This window comes from Besnoitia besnoiti, chromosome I (genome assembly GCF_002563875.1).
Source record: "Besnoitia besnoiti strain Bb-Ger1 chromosome I, whole genome shotgun sequence".
NCBI lineage: Eukaryota > Apicomplexa > Conoidasida > Eucoccidiorida > Sarcocystidae > Besnoitia > Besnoitia besnoiti.
The window spans coordinates 4,374,120-4,397,923 of record NC_042356.1 but is presented as its reverse complement, the minus strand read 5'-3'; the positions used below and the strand labels follow the sequence as shown (position 1 = coordinate 4,397,923).

Sequence of the window (23,804 nt, the reverse complement as noted above, 5' to 3'; positions counted from 1 at the left end):
CGCCGCACGCGTATCCCAGTCGTCGCGGGCTCCTCGCGAAAACAGACGGCTACGAGCTTCCTACACAACTCGAGTGTTTTTTCGTCTGTAGCGCATTTTCCCCTACGCAGAGCAGACGCCACAACTAGCGGACACACACTGCCTATGAAATATCAGCGCAGCGAGTGGCCCTGATCGAATAGACACTGGTCTACTTGGCAGTTGCGCGACGTAACTCGACGCAGCGGAGGCGCCCGTACACCCCCTCCCGTACCTGCAGGCGTGCACCCACGAATATATGTTTGAATCGAAGATGACAACACCTGTTATTCTCAGCTGGAAGCCAGGCCGGAGGACGGGAACCCTGTCTATCTCTCGGGGGCAGCTTCCGGGGCGTGGCGGTCTGCCGCGCCTCATAAACGGGGGCTTGTTCCTGCGTAGCTGGCTGTGCGACAGTGCTTTTGCGCTGGTGGAGAATGGCGGTCTCCGACTTAAGTCCTGAGGAAAGGCATCTGGCAATAAATCAACGTACGCAAGCGCAAGCCTTCCTCCGGTTTCATGGGCGAGCTGCTCGACGTCGAACGTTTGACGCCGTTCTGCTGTACAGCGACGAAGCTACTATGGCTGATGCTGCACCAAAAACAATTTTCGTAGACTGCGCTACTCGTTGGACGACACACAACGTGTCTTCCCGTTCTGGTATCTCCATGCGGCTAAACCTGATTTCGTCTCGGTCGCGCGCGGCGGGGGTGGCTGTGAGGTGTGGCACCCCGCCCGCCTTCGGCTTCCTTCAGTGTATCTGAGTTTTGGCAGCTGACACGAATCTTGATAGTTACTGGAGTACCTCTCGTCGGCATAAAAGCTTTAAACGAGAGGTCTCCTTCCTATTTCGGCTGGCCGCAGACGCGCGAGCGAGGGCGGGCTGCCTCACGAGCGGTGTACCGTCTATCTCCTCTCGCTGCATGTGTGATGGCGGATCGCCGCCGCGTGTGCGGGCGCGCTGCCATCTTGATGTGGCTAGCTCGCAGTCCTGACGCGTCGCGAGAAAAAAACGCGGGGGAAGCATGCCGTTCTGGGGACCCGTCAACTGCGTGGTGGTGGCTGGAAGATCAGCGGCTCTGTTTGTTCGTCGTTCGAGCCGAACTTCGCGGCTTTCTCCGATCGGCTACAATTCGCACTTGAGAGCTACAGCAGCGTTCTTCATTGATTCCCCTGATTTCCTTTGTTCGCTATCGGGGTGGGACTCGCATTTCAGGGCCAGTCCCCCAGCCTAGCTAGAGACGAAGGCCGGCGGCGTTTTCCGCCACTTTCAGTCGAGTCCGCCGGCCGAACTCTGGTCCTTATGGATTTTTTCCAGGCGGTCTGCCGTGTACAGATGGATCCTTTCGTCCCCCTCGTGGAGATTTTTTAGGCTGTCGCCGGCTGGCGCTCCCGGGGCGCGTCCGATCCACTGTTTGTTGTCCAGCCGTGTTTTGCTGGAGGAGAGCGAGCGGCAAAAACAGATACCGAAGAGACGGGTGTCCTTCCGCCTCAACGCGGGGTTCTCAGCCGAGCGCATGGGCGTCTGGCAGAGATCTGACGGTCTGCATCCTTCCTATTTGCCGCGCCTGGGATGGATGGCGCCGCTCGTCCGCGCAGGTGGTGCGCCTCCACAGGTGCTTCCCTGCTTGTTTCTTGCTGTCTTTTAACCGTCTCGTCGCTGTATGCCGCACATGCCGCGGCAGCCTCGTCTTCAAGATCCGCTGCTTCTGCCTCCTTCCTCGATAGAACCGCCTCTCCTTCACAGGCTGCAGACCTCGCTCCTCCGCGGGGGCTGGGCGCTGGCGCCGACGGCGCATTTGTTTCGGCTGAAAGATCACCTGCCTCCTTCCAGCCCTCCACTCCCGCAGGCGAGCGCACGTCGTCCTCGGTGCTGGGATCCAGTGGAGGCCTGCAGGTTGAAGAAATTGCGACAGTGGGATATCATACCGATGTCGGGGCTTCGGCCGGTGCGACGCCTTCGCGCGTGACGGAGAAGTTCATCCGCCACTACAATGTGGCGCCGAGTGCGCGGGCGGCGGCTCTGTCCACCAGCTCCGGCATTCCGCTCTGCCACAGCTGTTCGCACTTCGACGCAGCGCAGGGAGGCTGCCGCGTCTGTCTGCATGGAGAAATCACCTCTGATGTAAGTTAGCGCGGTCGCTTGAGACCTACCGGGACGACATACCGATCCTCCTCTGAAGGGGCGCTTTCTTGGCTGACAAGGGTGTCTGCAGGGCGGCAAACCTCTGAGGAATACATCCTGAAAAAAGGACGAGAGTCACTCGTTTTCGATGCTGGAGTCGTATGCCTCGTGCTGGTCTTCGCCTAGCTGCCGCTCTCCCTCTCTTCAAAGGGCAGGAGATATATACAAAGCCGAGTCCACCCTCGCGGGGTTCATCCCGTTCAATTAGTGAAGAAATTTGGCTTTTCGTAAAGGAAACGCCTTCCATTCGCGCGTGTGTTAGGTGCTGCCGTAGGCATGTGCGGTCGTCTGGTTTGTTCTGATTCGAGGGCGTTTGCGCATGCGTGTCTCGGAGCGTGGTGCCTCCTAGCGGAACTATAGATAAGCTTCTCCGTTACGCAACAGGTTTCGGTTTCCGCCGTCGGTGTGTGGTGGGATCCCTCGATTGCCGTTGATGAGAATCTGTGGTAGGGGGGGGTCGTGCAGTTTTCTCTCGTCGGGACGTTGCGGCCGTGTTTTGGGGATGCCGAGCCGTCGTCCGGTGTTTCGCGACTGGTAGCGGGGGGTTTGAGTCGATCTTGTCTGTGTGTGAGGTTGATTCGTCTGTTTTCAGTTCGTGATGCCGATGACGCCGATCCGGAACATCGACACCCACCGTGACGAAACCTTGTCTCGCCTTGACGCAAATCACCACGCGCACCTGAACCAAAAGAAGAACTTCTACGTGCGCCGCGGCGAGGGGCCCTTTGGTTCTCTGGGCAACGCGCCAGCCACGCCCGGCTTGGATGTAGCCATTGCACTGGGCGTGATTCCTCCCGAGCTGCCTTCTGCCTCGTTCGCGCAAGTGCGAAATCAGCACCAGGCCGTCAGCACGCACACCCACGGGGCGTCTGAGAGCGAGAGCGAATCTGACAGCCTGTCGGAGTCTGAGTCGGCGTCTGAGTCCGAGTCAGCGTCTGTCTCTCAGAGCGCAGGCACGGAGGATCTCGACTTGAAGCTCGCCGCGGCGTCGGTCCCCATCGTACAGATGAAAGACGTAAGCCCGGCGTCTCGGAAGGAAAGTTGCACGTTTGTTAGCATTTGAGGCAGCGAGCGTCATGCCGCAGATTGCGCGGCGGGAACGGAGACTGGCAAGGGGAGTCACCCCTTGGTGGTAGGGAGTGCTAGTGCGTGGTATCTGTACAGAGAGGAGGTCGCCCTGGCCTCGCGAACCCTTCCATTCGAGAAAAAAACGCCTCTCGCATTGCCGGTGGTGTTCCCCTGCGCAGGAGTCGCAACTGCTGCCCGTTTTGCTACCGATGGGGGCGTTGGTTTGATGACCATGACAACAGTGCAGTTTTGAAATAGACGCATTGGAGGGGGGGGAGGGGGGAAATGGTCTCACGTCGCTCGGCAAGGCGCTGAACCGCAGCGTCCGTGTGCGCGCCTTCTCTTCAACTGCAGAGTCAATACGTTGGAGTCATCGGCATCGGGACCCCGCCCCAGTTCATCCAGCCGATTTTCGACACCGGCAGCACGTAAGAGCTCCAATCAAAGCGGTAGACTCAGCCATACCGTATACCCCAATCCGAATTTAGTGACTGGCGCGCTGTAGATAGGCGAGTGAGCGCAGTAGCGTTGCCGGCGTATGGAGGGGTGTGCAGTCCGAGTCCGCCGTCGCCCTGTTGCCGTACTCACGCCGTGTTCTTGGCTGCGGGACAAGCTGTAGAACTCATGCCTCATGTTTTTCAACATGCGCCTAGCGTTGACACAGGTGAATGTGTCTGGCCTCTCTCCAGCGCTTGTAGCAGCTGTAAGCTGGGGAGTCGCGTCAAGCGGCGTGCGAAGAACGTGGCAGCCGGGCGAGGAGGGCGTCCAGACGATGCGTACTGTGACACCGTATGGGAGGCAGAACGGGTGCTGGAATCGCGGTCGTATGTTGGTGCCTCGCGTTTACGCTGCAGGAATCTGTGGGTAGTTGGCTCGCACTGCAATGACGACACCTGCACCAAGGTCACGCGCTTCGACCCCGCTCGGTCGTCTACGTTCAGACCCTCCAATCCGCCAGTTCACTTGGATATCACCTTCGGTACAGGCCGGATTGACGGCAGCACGGGCGTCGATGACTTCACTGTGGGGCCGTTCGTTGTGAAAAATCAATCCTTCGGCTTGGTGGAGAGAGAGAGCGGCCACAACATGCATGGAAACATTTTCAAGGTGAGAAGGCACTTCAGCGCACACTGCGTCGCACCGCAGTGGGACCGAGGGATCGCGGAACAGAAAGGGGCAACGGGCGAGTGGCTCATCCTCTGCCTGCGTCCTCGCCGGGCGCGTCAGACGAGTCCCTCGAGTCTCCACACCCATCACGCATATGGCGGTTTCTTCTCGAAGGGGGGCAGGGCTGTTGCCGCCTGTGACACACTGTCAACAAACGTAGAACTTGCTGCTTACAACAGGGGCGTTGAAGCGAGGACGCGGCTGGGATATGGAGGATCCACATTCTGTTATCTCGCTTCAGTCTCCGGCTTGGGTGCTTCATCGTCGGAATCTCTCTGTCTCTTCTGCAGACGATCAATTTCGAAGGCATTGTCGGTCTCGCCTTCCCGGAGATGTCTAGCACGGGAAGTATTCCCATCTACGACAACATCATGCAGCAAGCTGCTCTGAAGGAGAACGAATTTGCTTTCTACATGGCCAAGGGCACGCCGGTGAGTTTCTTAGGTTAGAGGCTCGTTGTGTTGAAGGCAGGCAGGAGTGTCGACGAGACGCGGGGTGACTGGAGCCTTCCCCCTGTTACGCTGTTGCCGGTGTCTGGGTTCTTCTCTTTCTGCTCAGGTATCGGCTCTGTTTTTTGGAGGCGTTGATCCCCGCTTCTACGAGGCGCCTATTCACATGTTCCCGGTGAACCGTGAACACTACTGGGAGACCCCTCTAGACGCCATTTACGTTGGGGACAAGAAATTCTGCTGCGACGAAGGCACGCAGAACTACGTCATCCTGGACTCCGGAACGAGCTTCAACACCATGCCTGGAGGGGAGCTTGGCAAACTCATGGATATGATTCCAGCCAAGGTATGAATACGAGGTAGTTCCATGTGCATCAACCGCGAAATGTGTCACCGGTGCTCACGCACGCCGCCTTCGTCTTTGCCGAAGTGACGCAGGGGTGCCGGCGAGAGAGAATATCCCACGCGCATTTGATACGTTATTTGTGCGATATGCAGGCTTGCGACCTAGACAACCCGGAGTTCACGAGCAGCTTCCCCACGATTACTTACGTTATTGTAAGTCGCCGCTATGCTTCTACGACTCCCGTCAAGGGGCATCCGTAGATGCTCCGAACTGCGTGACAGCTGTGAAGCAGGTGGCCGCGCGAGCTATGGTGGCAGGCCCAGCAGAATTCTCTGCATAGACTGCGGGAAAGGTCTCTCCCCATTGTCGGGATGTCTTTCTTCGGGGCAATAAACGGCACAGGGACGGGTTGGATGCTGCCCAAGGCGTTCATGGTGATCTGAGCTCGCTTGGTGTGTTTTCCTTCAGGGAGGCATTGAGTTCCCATTGACGCCCGAGCAGTATTTGGTGCGAAGCAAGGGCGACATCTGCAAGCCCGCCTACATGCAGATCGACGTACCGTCTGACTTCGGGCACGCGTACATTCTCGGTTCAGTCGCTTTTATGCGGCACTACTATACTGTCTTTAGACGGTCCGATGGATCGCGGCCTTCTTTGGTAAGGATTTGATCAGGCACTGCGTGGGGAGTGGAGAGAGAGCCGATCGAATTCGCCGCGTGCGCGGCGTAAGAAGCAGAGAGCTCGGGGACTGGCCTGTTTTCATAATGAATACTGTGTGTTGTATATGCTGTCTGCAGATTGGAATCGCACGTGCGGTTCACAGCGACGACAACAGTGCGTACCTTTCGAGCGTGCTAAACGGGTACCCAGGCGCGCGTATCCACAAAGAAAATATGATGGTGATAGAAAGGGCGATGTCTTCTGTGTCGACGCAAGAGCTGTGACAACGCTTCCGAAGTTCCGTCGTTTATGTTCTTGTCACTGGAAAAATATTTACATGCTGGCCTCAGTGTGTTGTGTCCTTGTCCGATCTGTTGAATTTTTGTCTGGCGACATGACCTAGACTCGAAACGAAGTGGAAAACTGTTGAAGAGAGTATGAGCAACTGCCTCCTTCAAAGGTCGTAACGTCTGCTAGACTCTCTTGCCGCGCGCCCGTCGTGGCAGGTGAGCAGCTATCGTAGTAGTTCGCAGATACCCTTCCTCAGTGGTAACTGAGGAAGGTACTCTCCGCGTGATACGAAACACCGCGTAGAGGAAAGAAGCACGCTTTTGGAAGCTTGGCCTGTTGAGTGCGTGCTCGCAAAGGCCACTTTTGCAGTGCTCGTGCACTCAGTAGTTGCGGATGTCCTGCATGTCTAGGCGTATTCCGAGACGAAAGTTCTCATGCGCGAGGTGTGTGCAGAATCAGCGAGGCATCGCTAGCGGCTGCGCAGAAGGGAGCTGCAGCGGCTTTAGATACCGAAACTGTGCCGATAAAGCGAGTAGGAGTGTACCCGAATAGAAGACCAGCAACAGTGGCCCTGCCGCCAAACGGCGTAAGGCAAGCGTCCGGAAGCCCCGAAAGGGGCTCCTCGCGGTGCGCCGCTCTCGAGTTTCCGCGTGAGAAGCAAAAATGTGTTCTCCGTCCCGGTGAAAAGAGAGTGGGCAGAATAGATGAGCACCGTTAGAGACTAGAAGACGACATCTGTGAGTTAGTTTCATGAAAGGGATTGCTAGCAAGCAGGGGGTTCACTTGCAGGGCCGTGGACAGAGGTCGACAAAGAGAGGCATTGGCATTGCTGCCGACGCAACGGTTCTCCGTTCTGCGGGTGACAGGTTCTCGGAAGCCTGTTGTTGGAGCAGGATGAATTTTTTTGCGAACTCGACATCACCAGCAGCCTTGCCAAAAAAAGGAATGACAAAGTGAACGGGGAAAGGAAGCTCTAAGTTGTCTGACACAGTTGGACCAAACGAGTGGCGCTCTTGCGTCCGCTGCTCATTGCTACGCCCTGTGCCGACTCTGGCAACATCTAGAGGAGAAGGGAGTAAACCGCTCCGCACAAATTCTTCGCGTAGCGGCGACCCAGGGCGGTAAAGATGCCCGCCCGGTGTCGGAGGTGAATTTGGACTGCGAGCCCGGAGTAATGGGTATCCTTTCCCAACGCGGAATCTGACGGGTGAAACTGAAGAGACATCAAGCAGCCCAAACTTGCATGCAAATGACTCAAGCGCGATTTAGTCGTTTTCGTGATGTAAATCGGCCCACGAGTGGACCCATAATGTTTGCAGTTACATTCTCTGGATTCAGCAACCATAGCTTTTCAGCACCTGGATGTGTTGAAAGAAACATACTCAGCACTCGAGTATAAACGGCCACGCTACTGTCAGTCAAGGCAACGCCTTGAAATCAGGTCGCACGTCTTCTGCGCGAACAGCATGCGTGTGCCGTTTAGGCTTGCCGCTTCCTCTCACTGATCGTACGATAATGCTGAAGTGAGACGGGTGAGGCATGCCGTCATTTTACAGAGAGTTCCGCATTTATGGATATATATTCATGCATGCATCAGCTATACAACGGGAAGGTGTATGTGCACGTTTTTAACCCAGACGATTGATAAGCGAAAGAACAAATACGTACATGTCCACGAGCTCCCGCAGTGTCACCATGCGCGATGGCAGGAGCGGGCACAAACCTATTCGATTGGAGACGCTCCTAATGTCTAGTTGAGCTCATAGGCAAATCCGCGACACCAGACCGACATTGCGGACGCGATGGCCATACGCACTTTGGTGAGCTCGGGAAGCGGAGTGCACCCTATTAGAGAGCGGAAGACTTTGTTGGTTCCTATTTTTTGCGGCTGATTGCTCCTGCGATTGATGCCGTCACACAAGCAAACGGCAAGTTTTTCGGGTGTGCAAGCATCCACGCACCCGGCTCCTTAAGAACCCTCGATTGTGGCTCTGCTCGGCGCGGTTCACGTGCGGTTCTACTCACTCAGGCTTTCCACAGGGGGCTAGGGTGTCTACCCTGTGAATATCGATACTCCGGATACACACAGGCAGAATGTACCCTTCAATTTCGTTAGTTCGCTAGCGTTAGCCTATGGCAGAACACGCAGAGCGTACCTTTTCGACCGCTTGAATTACGAAGCCCGCCTCGTACAAAATTCGTTGCCGGCTCACAGGGGAGGATGGTACAGAAGCAGCGAACAAGTTGTCCGCTATTTTCCGGCTCGACAGCGCCGGTGGTTGCTTCGCCGCCCGCTGTGACTCATGAGACTCTGTCAGCTGTGACTCACTGCGGAGAGAGAGTGGAAAACAGGCAGGAACTCGAGTTGGTGCACTCCGCGGGAGCCGTCGCGCGGCGGTCATGAAATTTTGTTGTATTTAAAGTATTAAAAAAAATATCCGAAACATTTAGAACAAAATGTTCTACCACTTAAACTCAGTTTAATCGATTTTTTAAACTTTTACGAGTAGATTATGAGATAACTGACAACTTTATCATATCAATATATCTATTGAATTAAAATATCGGCGCAGGTGCGCTTTCGGATAAAAAAGCGCACCTGCGCCTATATTTTATCAGTTCGCTGGAGCGACATGTAATGCACTGTAAGACATAACTAGTCAAGATTGCTGACTCGGTTGGCCATCTATAAGCACCACGCGGTGGCAAGCGTAATGCACCTGGAAAGGAAAAACCGTGCGGTGTGGCCTCCATTTTCCATTCGCCCTTTGTCTGGTCATGAATGCGTCAATAGTGATAACGACTTCGTTGTCATCGCTCACTCACTCTGCAGCTAAATTGTTGCCGCTAAAGTCTACCATAGGAATAAAGGTTGAGAGGACTGAAATGCAAGGAGACGATGATCTGGAATGGGAAGAATCACTATGCGCAGCTGCACAACCATACTGCAGAGAGCGTGACGGGGTCTCGTTTGCTGTTTGAGCATGTGATCATGCGGCCGCATGGATTCGATGCCCCGTGAAGGTGCCAGTCCCTTACCCCAAAATCACTTTTTCCGCCGCCCTGCGAGCATGGGGGGACAAGCAACGAGGATCGGCTTGGATCCTTGCCCGAGACGGAAGCCGAGCATCATTTCTTCGGCAGTAAAACGACGGCGAGGAAGCAGGTCGCGAACGAGGCAGACCGGAGTTGCGGTTGACCGCTAAACAGCTACTACGTGTGCTTTCCACAACGTTCAGAGAGTCATGCTGCCCATCAGCTCTCCAGACAACCACCCCGCGCCGCATCATGGCCTCTGTTCTTCGTGGGTGCAACGCCCCATCAAGCCGGAAGCAAAGATTCTAGAGTTTCCGACGGGGGAATCTTCCCGTGTGTCTTGCTGACGCGATTCGCGAGACAGTCCACCAACCAAACCAGGGACTTTCCAAAGGCACACTGCCTTCCTGTGTCACAGTTTTTATGCTACCTGCTGAGCAATGTAATTCTAGAGCAAGGGTACGAGCAACCCTCAAAAACAGTTCAAATCTATGTGCTGTCCTTGCTCAGGGGGGTAATGGTCTTCATGGCTAACGTATCGGGGCTTGCGGCTGTGTTACGCCTTTTCAGTGTGTTGACGCAAGCAGTCAATGGGGGCTAACAGAGCCATTATACCACATCTTCCGCTCCTAGAGAAGCAAAAAAGATGACGCTACCCGACGAAGCGGCGTATCGTTTCGTACATATCAGTGCAGCGTTGAACATTCAAAGAACACAGGTGAGGCACCCCTGCGCGACGGCAGTAGCACTGAGGCAACAGCGAAAAACCCCCGAGAGAAGCCACAACCTTTCTGCCATTGATATGCTCCGCGGGAGGCGCATTCTTTTTCGCAAGCTGAGGGAACCTTCCCGCGTCGTATTTGGCTAAACGCAATTCAGACCAGACACGCGGCAAAAAAAACGCAAAGTTACGTGCTCCAACACGTCCGGCGCGTAGAAGAGCAGGAAGGGCGGTAGTAAGACAGTCTGGCAGGATGACGAGAGAGAAGAGACCCGGAACAAGCCATTTCCGTGCGACGAGAGAAAAAACAATCACCCCGGAGCTGAGACGAGGCCAGATGCACGTCTGCTTCTGGAGCAGCGGGTCGGTTTTGGTTGCGTAGGGTGTGTGTAGCAGCTTCACCAAGCTCTCGGCACATCGGCTTATATTCCGCGCTATGTGTAATTCGAAGGGGGGTCCTGCGGATGATACCTTTCTCTATGTACAAGCTTTTTGTCGGCTTCCTCAGCAAAGCAAACAGATCCACAGTAAAGGAAGCAGGCCCGACACAAGTCTCCAGAGGGAAAATTGCAGTCGATTTCGCCTCAGAAGCAACGTTAGCGTTTTTCATCCTGGCTGTTTTTCCGGGGAAACGTCCGTTCCTGGAAGTTAACAGCTTGTGGCATGCCTTCGCGCCTCGCGCGCCTCTCGTAGCTCATTGCAGCTTCCTTTTCCGTTGCAAAAAAGGATTCCACAAGATCTTCCATCAACACACGTGGTCCGTGCGGTCTGCAGTCAGATAGTCATCTGCATGTTTTTCGTTTTCGGTCCTCTCCTCTGTCCTACCACTGTCAACTGCGCAGCGCCCTGTTTGAAACTGCACTCCCGCGCTTTTAAAACCTGGAATTTTAGTCCTGCCATTCATTTTGAGGCCGCTTATGAGGAGAAAGGCGGCATTCCATACTATTGGTTGCTCTTCATTCCGCTTACATCTGGAGGTTGCTGTACCGACGACTTACAACCAACCGTGAAGTGCGCTTTCGCCGCTAATTTTTGTCTCGCTGCGATCCCCGTCGTCTCTGTTACTTCTGCGTGTATCTGTGAAGCGGTCGTGGCGGCGTTGTGCGCGTCAGCTGGTCTTCCTCTGCTATCAAACGGCGCTTCTCCCTGCTGAGTTCCGCCGCAAGAAACCCCTACGTCTCAAGGGTTTCTCGACATCCTCTCCTGTCTTCTTTTGCGCTTCTTTTGCTCTTGTGCTACCGTCTCCTCCTGTTTCTGTGAGAACTGCCCTGCGTCGAGTATCAAGGAATCTCGTCTGAGCGATTCTTTTGTCTGCGTGGGTGAAGGGTTCCTCTTCTGGCCGCCTCTGGTGCAGCAGGCGCTCCCGACAACACGCCATCCACGGTCGCGTTTAGCGCGCTCCAGTGCGACCTCCGCGACTTCGAGCCTTAGACCTTTGCTATCACTTCCATCGTCCCTCTGTTCCTTCCAAAATGGCGGGAGTTAAGGGCTCGAACGCGCTGATTCAGCAGCTTCTCGAGGCAGAGGAAGAGGCCGACACCATTGTCAACAAGGCGAAGGAAAGTGAGTGAAGGAGGGTCTCACGTGTGCATTTTCCGCAGCTGTGCGACCAGGCGCAAACGAGAAAGAAACGGAGGGGTGCCCGTCTGTCCACAACTTCTTTTCCCGCGGGCAGTGCGTTTTTGAGGCCTTTGTGGTCTCGTTGGTTCCAGGGATGCCACTGAGAGCGCAGCGCCTCTGCTCGTTTGTCTCATACAGGGGCTTGAGAAAGAGGAGGTGTTTCTGCTTGCCGCAAGACATTGCGTACTCGCGAGTCGTTGCGGCCGCCTCATTCGACGTGCGCGTGTGCATGTCGGCATTGCGGAGCTCCCAGATTGTGCTCTCTCGTGTATGCTCACGCTCGTTTTCGCCTCTTTTCTTCTTGATGAGGCGTCGCCGTTTTCGTGTTGACTTCCGTCGTCTAAGACTGGTTGCTTTGCTTCGTTTCGTGGCTTCTGGGAGCTTTTCATCGCGCGAACTCTCACCCCGTCGTCGGCGCTCGCCCCGCAGGCTGCCAGCTCCAGCCGCGGTACAGCCTCGTGGAGAGAGGCGCTGAGGTCCCGAAGCGCGTGTGCGTTTCTGCTGGTGATGCCCTCACACATTTTTTGCGTAGGCTTTTGGAGCGGAGACTCAATCACTTGTGTCGACGTGTGCAAGGGAACATCCTGTCGCGGGCGCTGCGTGCACTTTTCGGCCGCACTTCGTGCTTTTTGTCGCGGCATCTTATGCGTTGACATGCGGAAGACTGCTCTTTTGAGGAGTTGCTACAGGGGCACGCCGCTGAACACTGCAGTTTTTTCTAATTTTGCGTTCTCAGATCGCGTGAAGATGCTCAAGGATGCGCGCTTCAGCGCCGAAGAGGAGCTGAAGGTATTCCGCGCGAAGGAGGAGGAGCGCTTCAAGGCTGAGTACGAACAGGTACGCTGGAAGAGATTTGGCCTTATGCTTGGTTACATATGATAGTAGACGCTGACTTCCCCACTAGACATCTCTCTACTTTGAAACACATTAGGCTGCCTAGCGTCACACGCATGATACGTTTTAGTGTATTCTGCGGCTTTAAAACACCGTGATGTGAACTTTATAGCTGTAGCGTATGTGTTGGGAGGAGGTCTTTGCCTTGTCGGGGTATTTCCGCTTCGCTGTAGACACGTGAGCGTTTTGGCTCGTCTCTTGTGAAGCCCATTCGCGCTGACAGGAGGTGCATCGGCAGAAGTTTCGTACTTGGGGCTGAGCCATGCGTCTGCGTGGCAGGCGCTTTATCCTGTCTTTGGTGGAATGCCTTTGTTGACGTCTGGGGGGGGGGGGGGAGGGGGGGTTTGCTGTAGCTGTAGTCTTTGGCGCGGTGGCACTGCAAGTTTCCAGGGATCGCCGCGAAGGAGATAAGAGCCGCGTGTGCAGATGTTTCGCGGGGTGTTGAACGCGTGGGTATTTTTTATTTTGCGCGTGCCGGCTGCTGTGTCGCGTCGCAGACAGCGGGACAAGAGGACTCGCTGGTGTCCAGCTTGGAGGCGAAGACGAAAGGCGAGATCGAAGGCATCAAGAAAGATTACGTGGAGAACAAAGACGCGCTGATCAAGTTTATTCACAGCAAGGTTATGGATGTCGATCTTTCTTTGACAGCCGAAACCGTCGCCGTGCTGCGCAACTGCGAAATGCGTGGTGTCACCCCCTAGAGTGCAAACAGACAATTGCACCAACGTAAACGACAGAAACACGGAGGACTTTAAACGTGGTTCAATGAACTCGTTCGTAGGTGCATGCGCATTTTGGGTGGCGGGGTCAGTCCTCGAGGGCGCAACACAGCAACAGCGGCTGTAGACGCTTGCACGGCCGTATGTGTGCTTTCCTGCAGTGGCTGTGAGAGGGGAAACCATCTGCACGCGGTCACTGCACAGCAAGCTTTTGCTAGATGTATACAGCCACTGAGGGGCTTCTCAATACACCCCAGAGTCTTCGGCGCGTGAACGTAGCGCAGGCCGTTGAACCACACGAAACGCGGCACGACGCACAGCTCGAGACAGGCTCTAGGGGCCCTAATTTGTCACGCGCAGCAGGCTCAGTCAGATGACTAGAGAATCGAATACAGTTCAAAGCACAGTAGCGATCCCTGGTTAATGCAATCAAGAGAATAGCCGGGAACCACGTGAGACGAATCCTCTCGTGCCCTTTGCACGCCTTCGCTGGTCACGCCTTGAGGATGCGCCAAAGTAAGATCCCCTCCCATCTGGCGTAAGGCTTGCCGGCATCTATCGGCACACGCCGGTTATGGTCCCGGGGGTTCACGAAGTGGCCTGTCAACCCGGAATCGGATGTCTGACACCTCAAAACTGGATATACTTGCTCTCGGTGTACATCTGCTACGCCACCGAAGCACTCACGATCGGTCTAGATAGTTGTGCCTTGCGTCAGCTGGAATCTAGGCTTCTCTCCTGAAGTCGTGGTTACCTTCCACACGAAGCCGACCTTATCCGGCACCTTCTTTTGCTTCATTCTGAAGCCCGACTGGATTGTCACTCGGTGACTTGCACAGTCGCAGATGGTGGCAGACCCTCTGACTGCATCTTGGCGCGAACGGAGTTTCCGCAATTGCTTCAGAACGTGATTTTTGTAGCCACACCCTGTTGCTGTCCTGTGCACAAATGCTTGAGAAAGCTCTGTAAGGAGTATATCGGTTTGCACCTTCGTAAGCATGATGAACAAACGGCAGTACATGAGGACACACGTTGGCCTGCACGTGTGATCGGTGCGAGTTAACAGTACCTTCGCGTTGGAATAGAATACCAAAGCTGCAGGTCAGGAAATGACGAACTGTGTGATAAAGCGAGACACCGCCAAAGGGGAAATAACTTGCCGCGCGTTCCGCTTTTAAACCATCATTCCTAGGCATCCTCACGGAGCTGGCCCCAGAACATCGTTTCGAACTTTCCGGAAACGCTACAAGAACATGACGGGACCTTTCTCTGCCGATTCAGGCAGCTACATGCGCGAAAGAGCAGCAATGTAGTGCTCGCTGAGGGCAGGGGTGAATGCTGCAGAGTGCCTTTCGAAAGAGAAGTGTTGGCTAAGCAGAACTAGCCGAGATGCGAGAAGTGCGCTTTCTCAAAGCCACTTCCTGAAGAGCAACCCCCCACGTAGAACGAAAAAGGCCAGTCGAGGCTCACGCTAATGTGTACCCTTGGTGACTTTCAGACGCAGTGGGGTGCAGTCTGTTTTTTACAGAGAAACTTAAATACCAGACGGGGGTGTACCAGAGGCGAAGACCACGCAACCGCGTATGGACACCGTATCCGTAAGCTTCCAGTCGTGTATTGTTTTCAGAAATCACCAGCAGAACTTGTCGCGTCCCTGTTTGCAGCGTTCATCAAGTCTCTCTTCAGCAGTCAGCTCGTGATCTGCTTTTCGAGAAACGACTTTGTATCCCCACATGCCGGTTTTTTCTCGGACAGTGACGATTTTCGCGGCTTTCTTCAGGTTCTTCTGAAGCCGCCGGGAGACTTCGTCTTGAATAACTTTGTCAAAGTCTTCGTCGGCGTCCCCTTTCTGACGCTTTTTATCCCGACTGGCAGCCTTTTCGGCCTTCTTCCGCAGAATCGCGCCTTCTTTGCGAATCGCGAAGGACGTGGTGCTGACGAGATCTGTCGAGAATCCGTCAGAGACAGTCATGCTCCGGTTGGTCATGACTTTGCTGATGATGCGCTTCTCCACTTGATGCGTGAGTGGGTGCTTAATCATCAAAACATCCCCCGTCTCACATTGGTCCAAGAACTTGGTCTCGAACCCTTGAATCGTGTCTCCGCTCGAGACGATTCGGCCCTCGCCCTCAACCTCTTCAACTTCCACTTCCTCCTGCCCCTCTTCGTTCCGGTCTTCGTCTCCCTCCCTCTCGCGCTTCTTGTGCTTTCTCTTGCGCTCCTTCTTCTTCTCATCCTTCAAACTACCCCGACCTTTGAACGAGAGGGCTCCGCTCCTCCGCTCGTAGAGCGACTTCGCAAGAGAGTCAGACATGATTACGGCGCGGCTTGACACTCGAGTATTTGCTTCGGCACTCTACCTGGCGCGTCTGTGTTGTCAGCGGACAGAAGAGTTCACGTGGCGAATCTCAAGCCAACACTTCGACGGAGAGAGTCTTGAGAGTACAGGAAAGGAGGATACCGGTTTAAAAAAAAAGAACCCTGCTGCCGCCGCAAGCGCGGGTCTTCTGACGAGCTGCGCCGGTCTGGCGGCACGCGCAAAAAACGGTAGCCAAAATTACGCATATGACACACGGAAGAACAGGCGGGGACGGGCGCACTCCGAACAGAACCTGGACGACGCGGTAACTCAGGGTTTGTTGAATCCCGCTGACAGCTGAACAGTGAAGTAGAACAAAGCAGAGGCTTGTTAGGACTAAGCACACCTCAGGCAGATGCGGATGAACGGACCGCCATCATTCACGCGGGCATTCACGGAACCCCAAAACGAGAATCGCGTGCGAGGGTCTCCTCACGCCGCTAGCGGCGCCACCAGAATGCAACAGGACCTGCGCTCCACTTCATGGCAACTTGCCGTCCCAAACCACTCGACCCTCGAGAAACGCGGCTGCTACCAGCGAGATGAGAACAGAACCGCCGAAAACACAGAGTTCCTGAGCAACGAGCCAGTCACGGTGTCTCGACCAGCTGAAGCACCCGCGACCCGCAACTACGCCTCGACGCACAGATGCAGGCCAGATGCACTCTTTGAAGAGACGGATGCGTTGTCAGTAGTTCAAATACCGAAGCGGCACCGAGCTCTTCCGATCAAGGGACTGGAACTTGTCAACTTTGCTGTGCGCTGCACATGCTTCAGAATTTTCTATGCCCGAGCGAGACGCATGCATGCAACGGTGCGTGCTGATCACCAAGCTCCGCACGAAACGACCGCTGGATACGATGGTCAGAATAGTAACAATCCAATCCGCAGATCAACTGCGGTGGATATGGCTTTTGTGTTTTTGCTCTGCGAAGCCTTGTAACGGATTTGGGAAAACACCTAGCACCGGATTTGCCACTGCGACTGTGCCCGCTAGTCTGCCCGTGCTGGCACTGAGACAATCGCGAATTTGAGTCACAGAAACCTGTTCTGGCCCGTACAGAGACTCTGTTCTTCTGCTTTCGGGAGATTCAGGAGAGGGTCGCATGCTGTTTGTGTTGCCTTCCCGGGCGGCTTTTTTTTGTCTTCGCCGACCCCCGACCTGGTCGACACATTTTCCATCGTCGCTGCGCCTGCGGCCTCGAAAAAGTCGCAGCGCTGTACATGACAGCATTTGCGCCCCTAAGTTGTTTGAATCTCTCCTTACTGCTTAACCGCCACCTTCTCCTGTTGTCTGGCTCCCCGTCCTTCTTCAAACCCGCAACCGTCCACTCCTCAAGCCACGTGCGCTCGCACTCGCTCGGAGTTTTCTCGCATCTCCTTCCGGCTCCCTCCCATTTCGAACTTGCTGGGAACCATGGGGGACTTTGTCGTTTACGCAGTGTGCATTTCTGTCTTCTTCGCTGTCCTTCTGAACTTCGACTGCCGCGACGGGACCAAATTCCCCTGCATGTTCGCTTCAGACCGAGACGGCAAGCGCGAACCCAACTTTGTGTACTCAAGTGATGTCGACACCTTCGTAAACCGAAGTAAGCTCAGCCGCTGGGGGCAAGAAGCCGCGGGAAGTCGAATCGGATCTGCCATGGAGACGACTGAGAATGAAGCAGGGCACCGCGATCGCGTTGCCTTGCCTGACTGTCGCAAGCCCTCCATACGGCACTCTTTGCGTCTTCAACGCGTTCTCGCTCTAGCAGTATCCGCAGACACTCCGTCTCCTCTCAGCTTCGTGGCGGATCGCACGACAGACGCGAAGCCTGCTTTTTTGGTGGCTGTGTCTGACTTGAGTAGGCAACTCACACGTTTCACATGAAACATACTGTGACCGAATCTCCGGTGTCTCGACTGCCTGAGACGACGCGTGAGGAGAGGCCTGAGGGTCTACTGACCGTTCGTGGTGCGTTTCTGTTGAAAAGAAGCAGTCTGCAGCGAGACCGATGCAGCGCGAGATTGAGTACGTGCGTGGTAGACCAAAATGGCAGTGCGCACTGCCTTTTGCGACTCACAGGCAGCGTGGAAGTGTGCGTGGAGGACATTGTCAACTTCGTCAACAAGCGCCGCATGGGTCCAGATGGCGTCATCGGGACGAATGTGAGTTCGTCGCTCTTCGCACGCAGTTCCGCGTTCCCCGAGGCCATGCGGAACACCCGAGTCACGGCAGCCATTCGAGCCCGCCGGTTAAGTTTAGGGTTTGGAGTCCTGTGCGGATCTATCTCTGCGCATGGCCCCTGAGGGCTGCCAGGAGTGGAGGAGAGAGACGGGAGAAAGCAGCTGAAGGCACGTCCTGGTCGACGCGGCGCCTGATTTGGTGAGATTGGTGTTGCTTGAGGGGGGGGCTGCAGTCGATGTTTGACTCTGCGTCTGCCTCGGTTCGCGTGTGCCCCTAGGATGACGCTTTGAACCTAGAGCAGCAGGTGGCGATGCTCTCTGCGATGCTTGAAGCAAACTTCCACGGCGGCTTCTGGGCAAGCAGCCCGTGGACCTACAAGTACCACGACGGTAGGCTGGTCGACAGAGGGACTGCGCGGGCTCCATTTCCGATGTGCAGGCTCGTGCCAATCAGCTGGCGACCTGTGACGCGTTTCACGTGTGACACTCCTCTGAGGTGGCTTTGGGCGCACATGGCCCATGGCCGGCGACCCTAGAGTGTGTCTCGCTGCGTCGACAGGCGCGGCGACGCTGGCAAAGCTGCTCTACGCGGACGGCGACGAGTACCTGATGGTGTCTGGCTCGAGGACGGGCTACACGGGGATGATCAACGACCCCTACATCACCAAGTCGTTCTTTGCAGTTGAGGTACGGCTCCACCCACAGCCCCACACCTGGAGGCGCCCGGCGCAGCTCGCGTCCCCAGGCTGCGCCTTCACACAGGCCTGCCGCTTTGCGGCGCGCAGGGCGCCGGCATGGTGAGCGTGCGCGTGTTGCCTGGGAGCCTGCGCAAGGCGTTTGCCTCCATTCGCTGGCGTTTGCCTCCATTCGCTGGCCTGTTTGCGAAATGCCTTCAGGGCGCCCTCCGCCTGCAGCGCCGCGCTCCGCACCGCGCCATCCTTGTGGCGCCGCTCCTCAGCCAGCGCGGTGTAGAGGCCCGCGTCGAACCCCTCAGCACAGAAGGCGAGCTGTGGAGAAGTGGATTCCGAGTCAAAAAGGGCCGGAAAGTGGTCTTCAGCTCCGAGGTAAGTCGCTGTTAGGGCCGCGCTGCAGACAGGAATGCTGGACTCACACTTTTGGATCAGAGACTCTTGAGAAGCACGCGGCTGGCTAGCAGCCAACAATGCGCACCAAACGCGTTCCTCTCCTCAGAAGATGCCGCTCGTTGAGGCCTTTCCAGGGCCTTGAAGGCTTCGGGGCCTCGGCCGCGGTTATGTCCCAGCGTGGGGATTCGCTTGCTAATTGCGTCACATCTGGTTGTGGGGCGTGTCTCTCCCCCGCAGACGGCCTCAGACGGCGCGATGGTGCTCGAGTACGGCTACGGCTCCGTGCCGTCTGCCGCCCTGTGGTCGTTCGTCCTTCCGCCGTTGACAAATGCCTGGGACTGGCGGTAAGCCGGGAATGCTCTGCATTGTGAGCAAGCGCTGCAGCGCCTCGTGTCCACTGCGGAACGGAAAACACCTAGAAAAGGTAAAACCGAACGAGCCTACAGATCCCCGCTTTTCCAAGGGCTAGGAAGAGACAGAAACGACGCCAGCCCGTAAGAGCATCGCCATAATGCTATTGCGGAACGCAGCTGTGGAGACTTGGTTTCGAGTCGTATTGATTTTCGGGGGGCACATTCACTCCTGCACCCGACACCCCCCCTGCGCTTTGCTTCGGATGTGTGGAATCGCGGTGTGTCTTTCAGAACGAGCTTTACGTACGCGAGGCTGCTGGGCGAGTCTTTCTACCGAAACTCCATTCTGCCGGTCATCGCGTTGCTTCTCGACAAGGAGGAAGCGTGGCAGGCTCGCATGAACTTCTCCAACCGCGTCTACAGCGAAGAAAGTTACGAGACGGATGCGGAGCGAGAGGAGGCGGAGACGGGAGAAGACACAGCGACTGCGGAGTGGCGGCGCGACCCGGAAGCAGAGGAGGGAGCGAAGGCGCCGGAAACGCCTAGGGCAGACGCAGGCATCGCGAAGGGCAAGTCGACGCCCCCACCCAAAGCTCAAGAGACTCAGAAAGGCGACGCAGCCCCGAGTGAGGAGGAGGACGTTGAAGAGGAAGAAGACGACGAACCTCTCGAGCGACACGACGAATTGTAGACGACCTCTGCGAGACTGGGCAGCGTAATGTCAGGCTGACAAGGGAAGCAACGTCGCGATCCAGCCCCTTCGACCTTTTCGTCTTAGCTAAAACCTCTCCGGCCCCTACCAGGACCATACGGCTCTACACACATCACGCAACTCAGGACTGTCTTTGGGTTTGCTGACGTGACTTCACGCGCAGAGACTCAGAGTTGCTATTGTCACGCCCTTCCTACCTACAAAGCGCCCACCGCGATTTGCGCACCTGCGCCTACGCGGGCCGCTGCAACCTTTGTGGGCGCGTGTCTGCTAGATTTCCTTGGTTTCATGCCAGAATATTCAGCAGGCTGCGTAAGAAAACCAAACCAGGAACGGATGAACAACGCTCTGGATATTTTCGTAATACAACATGCTGACCCGTTGACCCAAAGTGTCTGGTATCTTCCGTCCCTTTCCCTGTCCAGCAGGATGTTGATTTCCGCTATCTGACATCTTGCGTGTTTTTTGGCGACAGTAGCGGAACTTCTAATCGCTCCTCTGAGAGTCTTCGATGTTTGTGTCAAGGCTGTTGTACTTTCTACTTATCTGCGCGTTACACATGCGCTAGGCGAAATGTGTCTCATGGAAGCCGCTGCTTCCGCGCTAGTCCTTTGAGTTGGGCACAGCAGGTTACGACTATTGTGATGCCTCTCGTTCACATGGGATCAGCACCCTCTTCGCGTTTCCACAATATTCAAGACTCGAGAGTGCCTTTCTACGTCAGGTTTAACGATGTCACTCAGATCTAGCGATGTCCTTCAATTTTACCAATGACACTTCAGTAGGCAGCCTCCTACCCCGAGCACCGGTGTGTTTCTGTACTGCCGCCTGGAAAACGCTGCATTGGGTTTTCGCACTGCACTCGCATCTTAACCCCCCTTCGTAGGTTCAGTCGTGACTGCGCTCTTGTAGGCTTCCCAGACCAGACGCTGGCTTTCGATTCAGCCTTCCGATCACATTCAGCCTTTCTCTTTTGAGCCTCTCACAAATGGGCCTTCAACCCTGTTAGCCTGAGAACCCGACGTCACACAGGACACATAATGTCACGCGGGGTGTCGATCGACGCTTGGGCTGCACAGTAGAAACTCACGCCATGAACATGCAGCCGGCTGGGTTCCTTCAGTGATTGTGGCAGGGCTACGCCAGCGGTCGTGACCATTCGTAAGGTGCGCCTGAGAGACGTCATCGCGTCTAGGCAGCAACGGTTGCAGAGCACGCATTCATGTGGACACGAACCGTGCATCTTGGATAAACCCATATCGTCTTGGCGTTTTCGACCGAGACGCTCTTTTCCCGAGAACCGCACACCGAGAAGGTTGCCAAAAGCGTTCCGAAATAGTTCTCTTCTATTTTAGCGCGAGTGCGACCTCCCAGCTCCGTTCGCCTTCCGCTTCCGGACTGCCCGCTGCTCGTTTAGGGTTCGCTGCCCGCAAACTCGCAGCGGCACTGCCTCTGCCACAGACTGTTCTGTATCAGTTAGCCGCGGCCAAACTTTTCCACTGTCGTTCTATCGCTTGTGGGTCTTTGAAGTTCCGCGTGCTTCGTTCTCATGCGAGACTACCAAGTTTGTCACTACGTGAGAACCCCGTTTTTGCTATCGACTTCGTTGGTACAGGTAGGTGTCTCGTACACCCCGCCTCCCCCGTCCGCCGCTTTCCCCGGTGCTTCAACGGGGATTCGTTTCCTGTAGATCGTTGTGGTTCTGTCAGAAAGGGAATTTGGGCCCTCTTTGTTTGTTTCAATAAGGGTATGACACATGGCGGATACAGCACGGAGGCGCCGGTGCCAGGGATACGCAAACTCCCGGCTGGCCTGCTCCCGGCGGCTAGTCCCCCCGTACGGTGTCGACGATTGTGCCCGCCATGAAAATTACAGAACTTCTGCCGCTTTAGACCGGCCGAGCTTTTGCGAGGCTGAAGCTTCCATGCGATGGGGAGATGCTCATCCCCGCTCGCCTGTCCCGGACGTGTTGGCAGACAACAGAGAATTCGTGGCAGCCGGGCATGGCCATTCCAACCGGTTACAGGACACCCCCGCCACATGGAATCTGCATCCTTCCAGTCACTATCGCTTTCGAGACTATTCTCCTTCATTCGATAGAAGAACAACGCCGCCTTCCCGCACAACCTTTGATGGAGAGGTTCGCCACGGCCATGAGGTTTCCTCCTCTACTCCGGCGTATCCGATTTCTCGGGGAATCGACCTGTATCGACACCTACGGGAGACCCCGAATTCGCCTCTGCGGCACCCAGCGCCTGGTGAAAAGGATGAGGGTCTGCAGGCGGGACTGGATGCGGCATCCAAGCGTACTCAGGCCCCAGAGAGCGTCTATGCAGCAGACTACGTGGATCATTTTGCAGCAGGGGCCGACACGGAAGACTCGTTGTCTGAAGGTGAGTCTCCCCCCTTCCTGTTCTTGTCCGGCGTGCCTGCATGCCTTGCCCTATTAGTGTTCGCTGCGAGAAATGCCAGATTTCTTCACACTGGCGCGACACGACTTTGGTTGGGTATGCAGTAGCCCGGTAGTGGATGTAGGCACCATGAAAAAAAAAGATTGCGTGTCGACGACGGTGACCTGAGCTGCGCGTACGGGGATCTACTTGCAGCTGTTTCCCGCAATAATTGCTACGCCGTCTTCGGCACGGTTTGCCGTGATCATGTGCGTGTCTATTTGTTGTATTTTGTTTTTTCACTGTCCTCTGCGTCTCTCCAGAGCCGCCGTCTGTCCCAGCGCCCCAGCACTCTTATCCGTCGACTCTTTCAGCCATCCAGCCGTGCCGCAATGCCCTCCGCCGGGGCCTCTTGCCTGTCTGCGATCTGCCACACTGTCATACGTGCTCACCGCACGCGGAGCGGGCGTGTCATTGCGTTCACGCACCGGGCGTCGGCTCGTACCCCTGCTTGAGGGCGCCTTATAGTTGCGCGGCAGCTCGTTCCTACGCGCCGCTGGAGAGAGATGTGAGCTGCGGCTGCTTCTGCGGAGGCTCCTGCGCCTGCGACCGCTGCCAAATGCAGCAGGGACTCCAGTCCTGCCGGCACACATGCTTTCCGCCTCGCCGCGCAGCGCCCGCCCGCGAGTGGGCACCGACTCCGCTGGCTGGCAGTCCAAGCCGGCCCGCGTGTCCAGCAGCTGAATGCTACGCCGACCCGGAGGAAGACCCCTGCGCGCTGCTGAGGAGGAGGCGCTCAAGCAGCGCCGGCGCGCAGGACTGGCGCTCGCAGAAGCTGGGCGCGGAGACCGCACGCAGCGGAGGGAGCGAGTCCGTGACGCCGTGCGCGTTGGGGCTTCCCAGCTTCGACCCGAAGGACTACAAGTGAGCAACAGATCACCTTCTGTCCTCTCCTCGACAGTCGAGACTGGCCGTGTGTGAGATCCAGTCCCCAGCTTCGCGTGTGTTCCCCACCACCCGATTTCTCAAAGAGACCGCCAAGAATCAACCGAGTGGAAGCATGGAACGCACTCTGCGCATGGCCAGCTTGCTTATATGTCTATGTACTCGACTACAGGCCTAGGTGTATGTATCCTGGTTGATATGTGTGAGGAGGGGGGGAGTGTCGGCTCCGCGGTTGCCTGTCGCCAGGGGAGGGTGTTAGAACTCAGGCCGCGCGTACCCCTTTTTCAAGCTTGAATGAATGACTTCCGCTGCTTTCCCTGCGTTCAGGTATCTCCCGCTGTGTGAGCTGCGGCTGGTGCCGCCGGCGGGGATCCCCACGACAAAGTTCCGCCCGGTGACCCGCTTCTGAAGCATGCAGCCAAGGAATGCAGCGAGCCCCGTTCCTTCGCATCTCACCGCGCCCTCGAGTTTATTTGGGCTGTAGACGACACCGCCGAGATGACAGACATCAGGCACCTTGCCGGCGGGGTTCGCTTCTAAGCTAATGCCAACGGCTGGTGACAGAGCGCTCCCCTCAGCGGACAAAATTCTGGCATCGCAGCTGTTGCAGATTTCTTTTT

General features: G+C 56.0%; 5 protein-coding genes across 5 annotated transcripts; 4 read left to right on the top strand and 1 right to left on the bottom strand.

Moving 5' to 3' along the window:
* Positions 1 to 1,591: 1,591 nt before the first annotated feature.
* On the top strand, positions 1,592 to 6,177 carry BESB_006400 (aspartyl protease ASP3; the record flags this gene model as incomplete). The annotated part of the gene is made up of 9 exons (XM_029359395.1): positions 1,592 to 2,143; positions 2,796 to 3,218; positions 3,626 to 3,699; positions 4,126 to 4,378; positions 4,729 to 4,869; positions 4,997 to 5,233; positions 5,386 to 5,445; positions 5,702 to 5,890; positions 6,031 to 6,177. 9 exons carry the CDS (start codon positions 1,592 to 1,594, stop codon positions 6,175 to 6,177), a joined length of 2,076 nt encoding a protein of 691 aa, XP_029222308.1.
* Positions 6,178 to 11,413: 5,236 nt separating this feature from the next.
* BESB_006390 (putative vacuolar ATP synthase subunit g) lies at positions 11,414 to 13,156 on the top strand (the record flags this gene model as incomplete). The annotated part of the gene is made up of 3 exons (XM_029359394.1): positions 11,414 to 11,504; positions 12,298 to 12,398; positions 12,953 to 13,156. The coding sequence occupies 3 exons, from the start codon at positions 11,414 to 11,416 to the stop codon at positions 13,154 to 13,156; spliced, it is 396 nt and encodes a 131-aa protein (XP_029222307.1).
* Positions 13,157 to 14,804: 1,648 nt separating this feature from the next.
* On the bottom strand, positions 14,805 to 15,488 carry BESB_006380 (uncharacterized protein; the record flags this gene model as incomplete). The annotated part of the gene is made up of 1 exon (XM_029359393.1): positions 14,805 to 15,488. The coding sequence occupies one exon, from the start codon at positions 15,486 to 15,488 to the stop codon at positions 14,805 to 14,807; it is 684 nt and encodes a 227-aa protein (XP_029222306.1).
* Positions 15,489 to 16,950: 1,462 nt separating this feature from the next.
* Positions 16,951 to 19,828, top strand: BESB_006370 (uncharacterized protein; the record flags this gene model as incomplete). The annotated part of the gene is made up of 7 exons (XM_029359392.1): positions 16,951 to 17,122; positions 17,599 to 17,681; positions 17,978 to 18,089; positions 18,259 to 18,386; positions 18,596 to 18,763; positions 19,022 to 19,128; positions 19,429 to 19,828. The coding sequence occupies 7 exons, from the start codon at positions 16,951 to 16,953 to the stop codon at positions 19,826 to 19,828; spliced, it is 1,170 nt and encodes a 389-aa protein (XP_029222305.1).
* Positions 19,829 to 21,605: 1,777 nt separating this feature from the next.
* On the top strand, positions 21,606 to 23,593 carry BESB_006360 (uncharacterized protein; the record flags this gene model as incomplete). Its single annotated transcript, XM_029359391.1, has 3 exons — positions 21,606 to 22,242; positions 22,563 to 23,163; positions 23,512 to 23,593. 3 exons carry the CDS (start codon positions 21,606 to 21,608, stop codon positions 23,591 to 23,593), a joined length of 1,320 nt encoding a protein of 439 aa, XP_029222304.1.
* Positions 23,594 to 23,804: the final 211 nt, after the last annotated feature.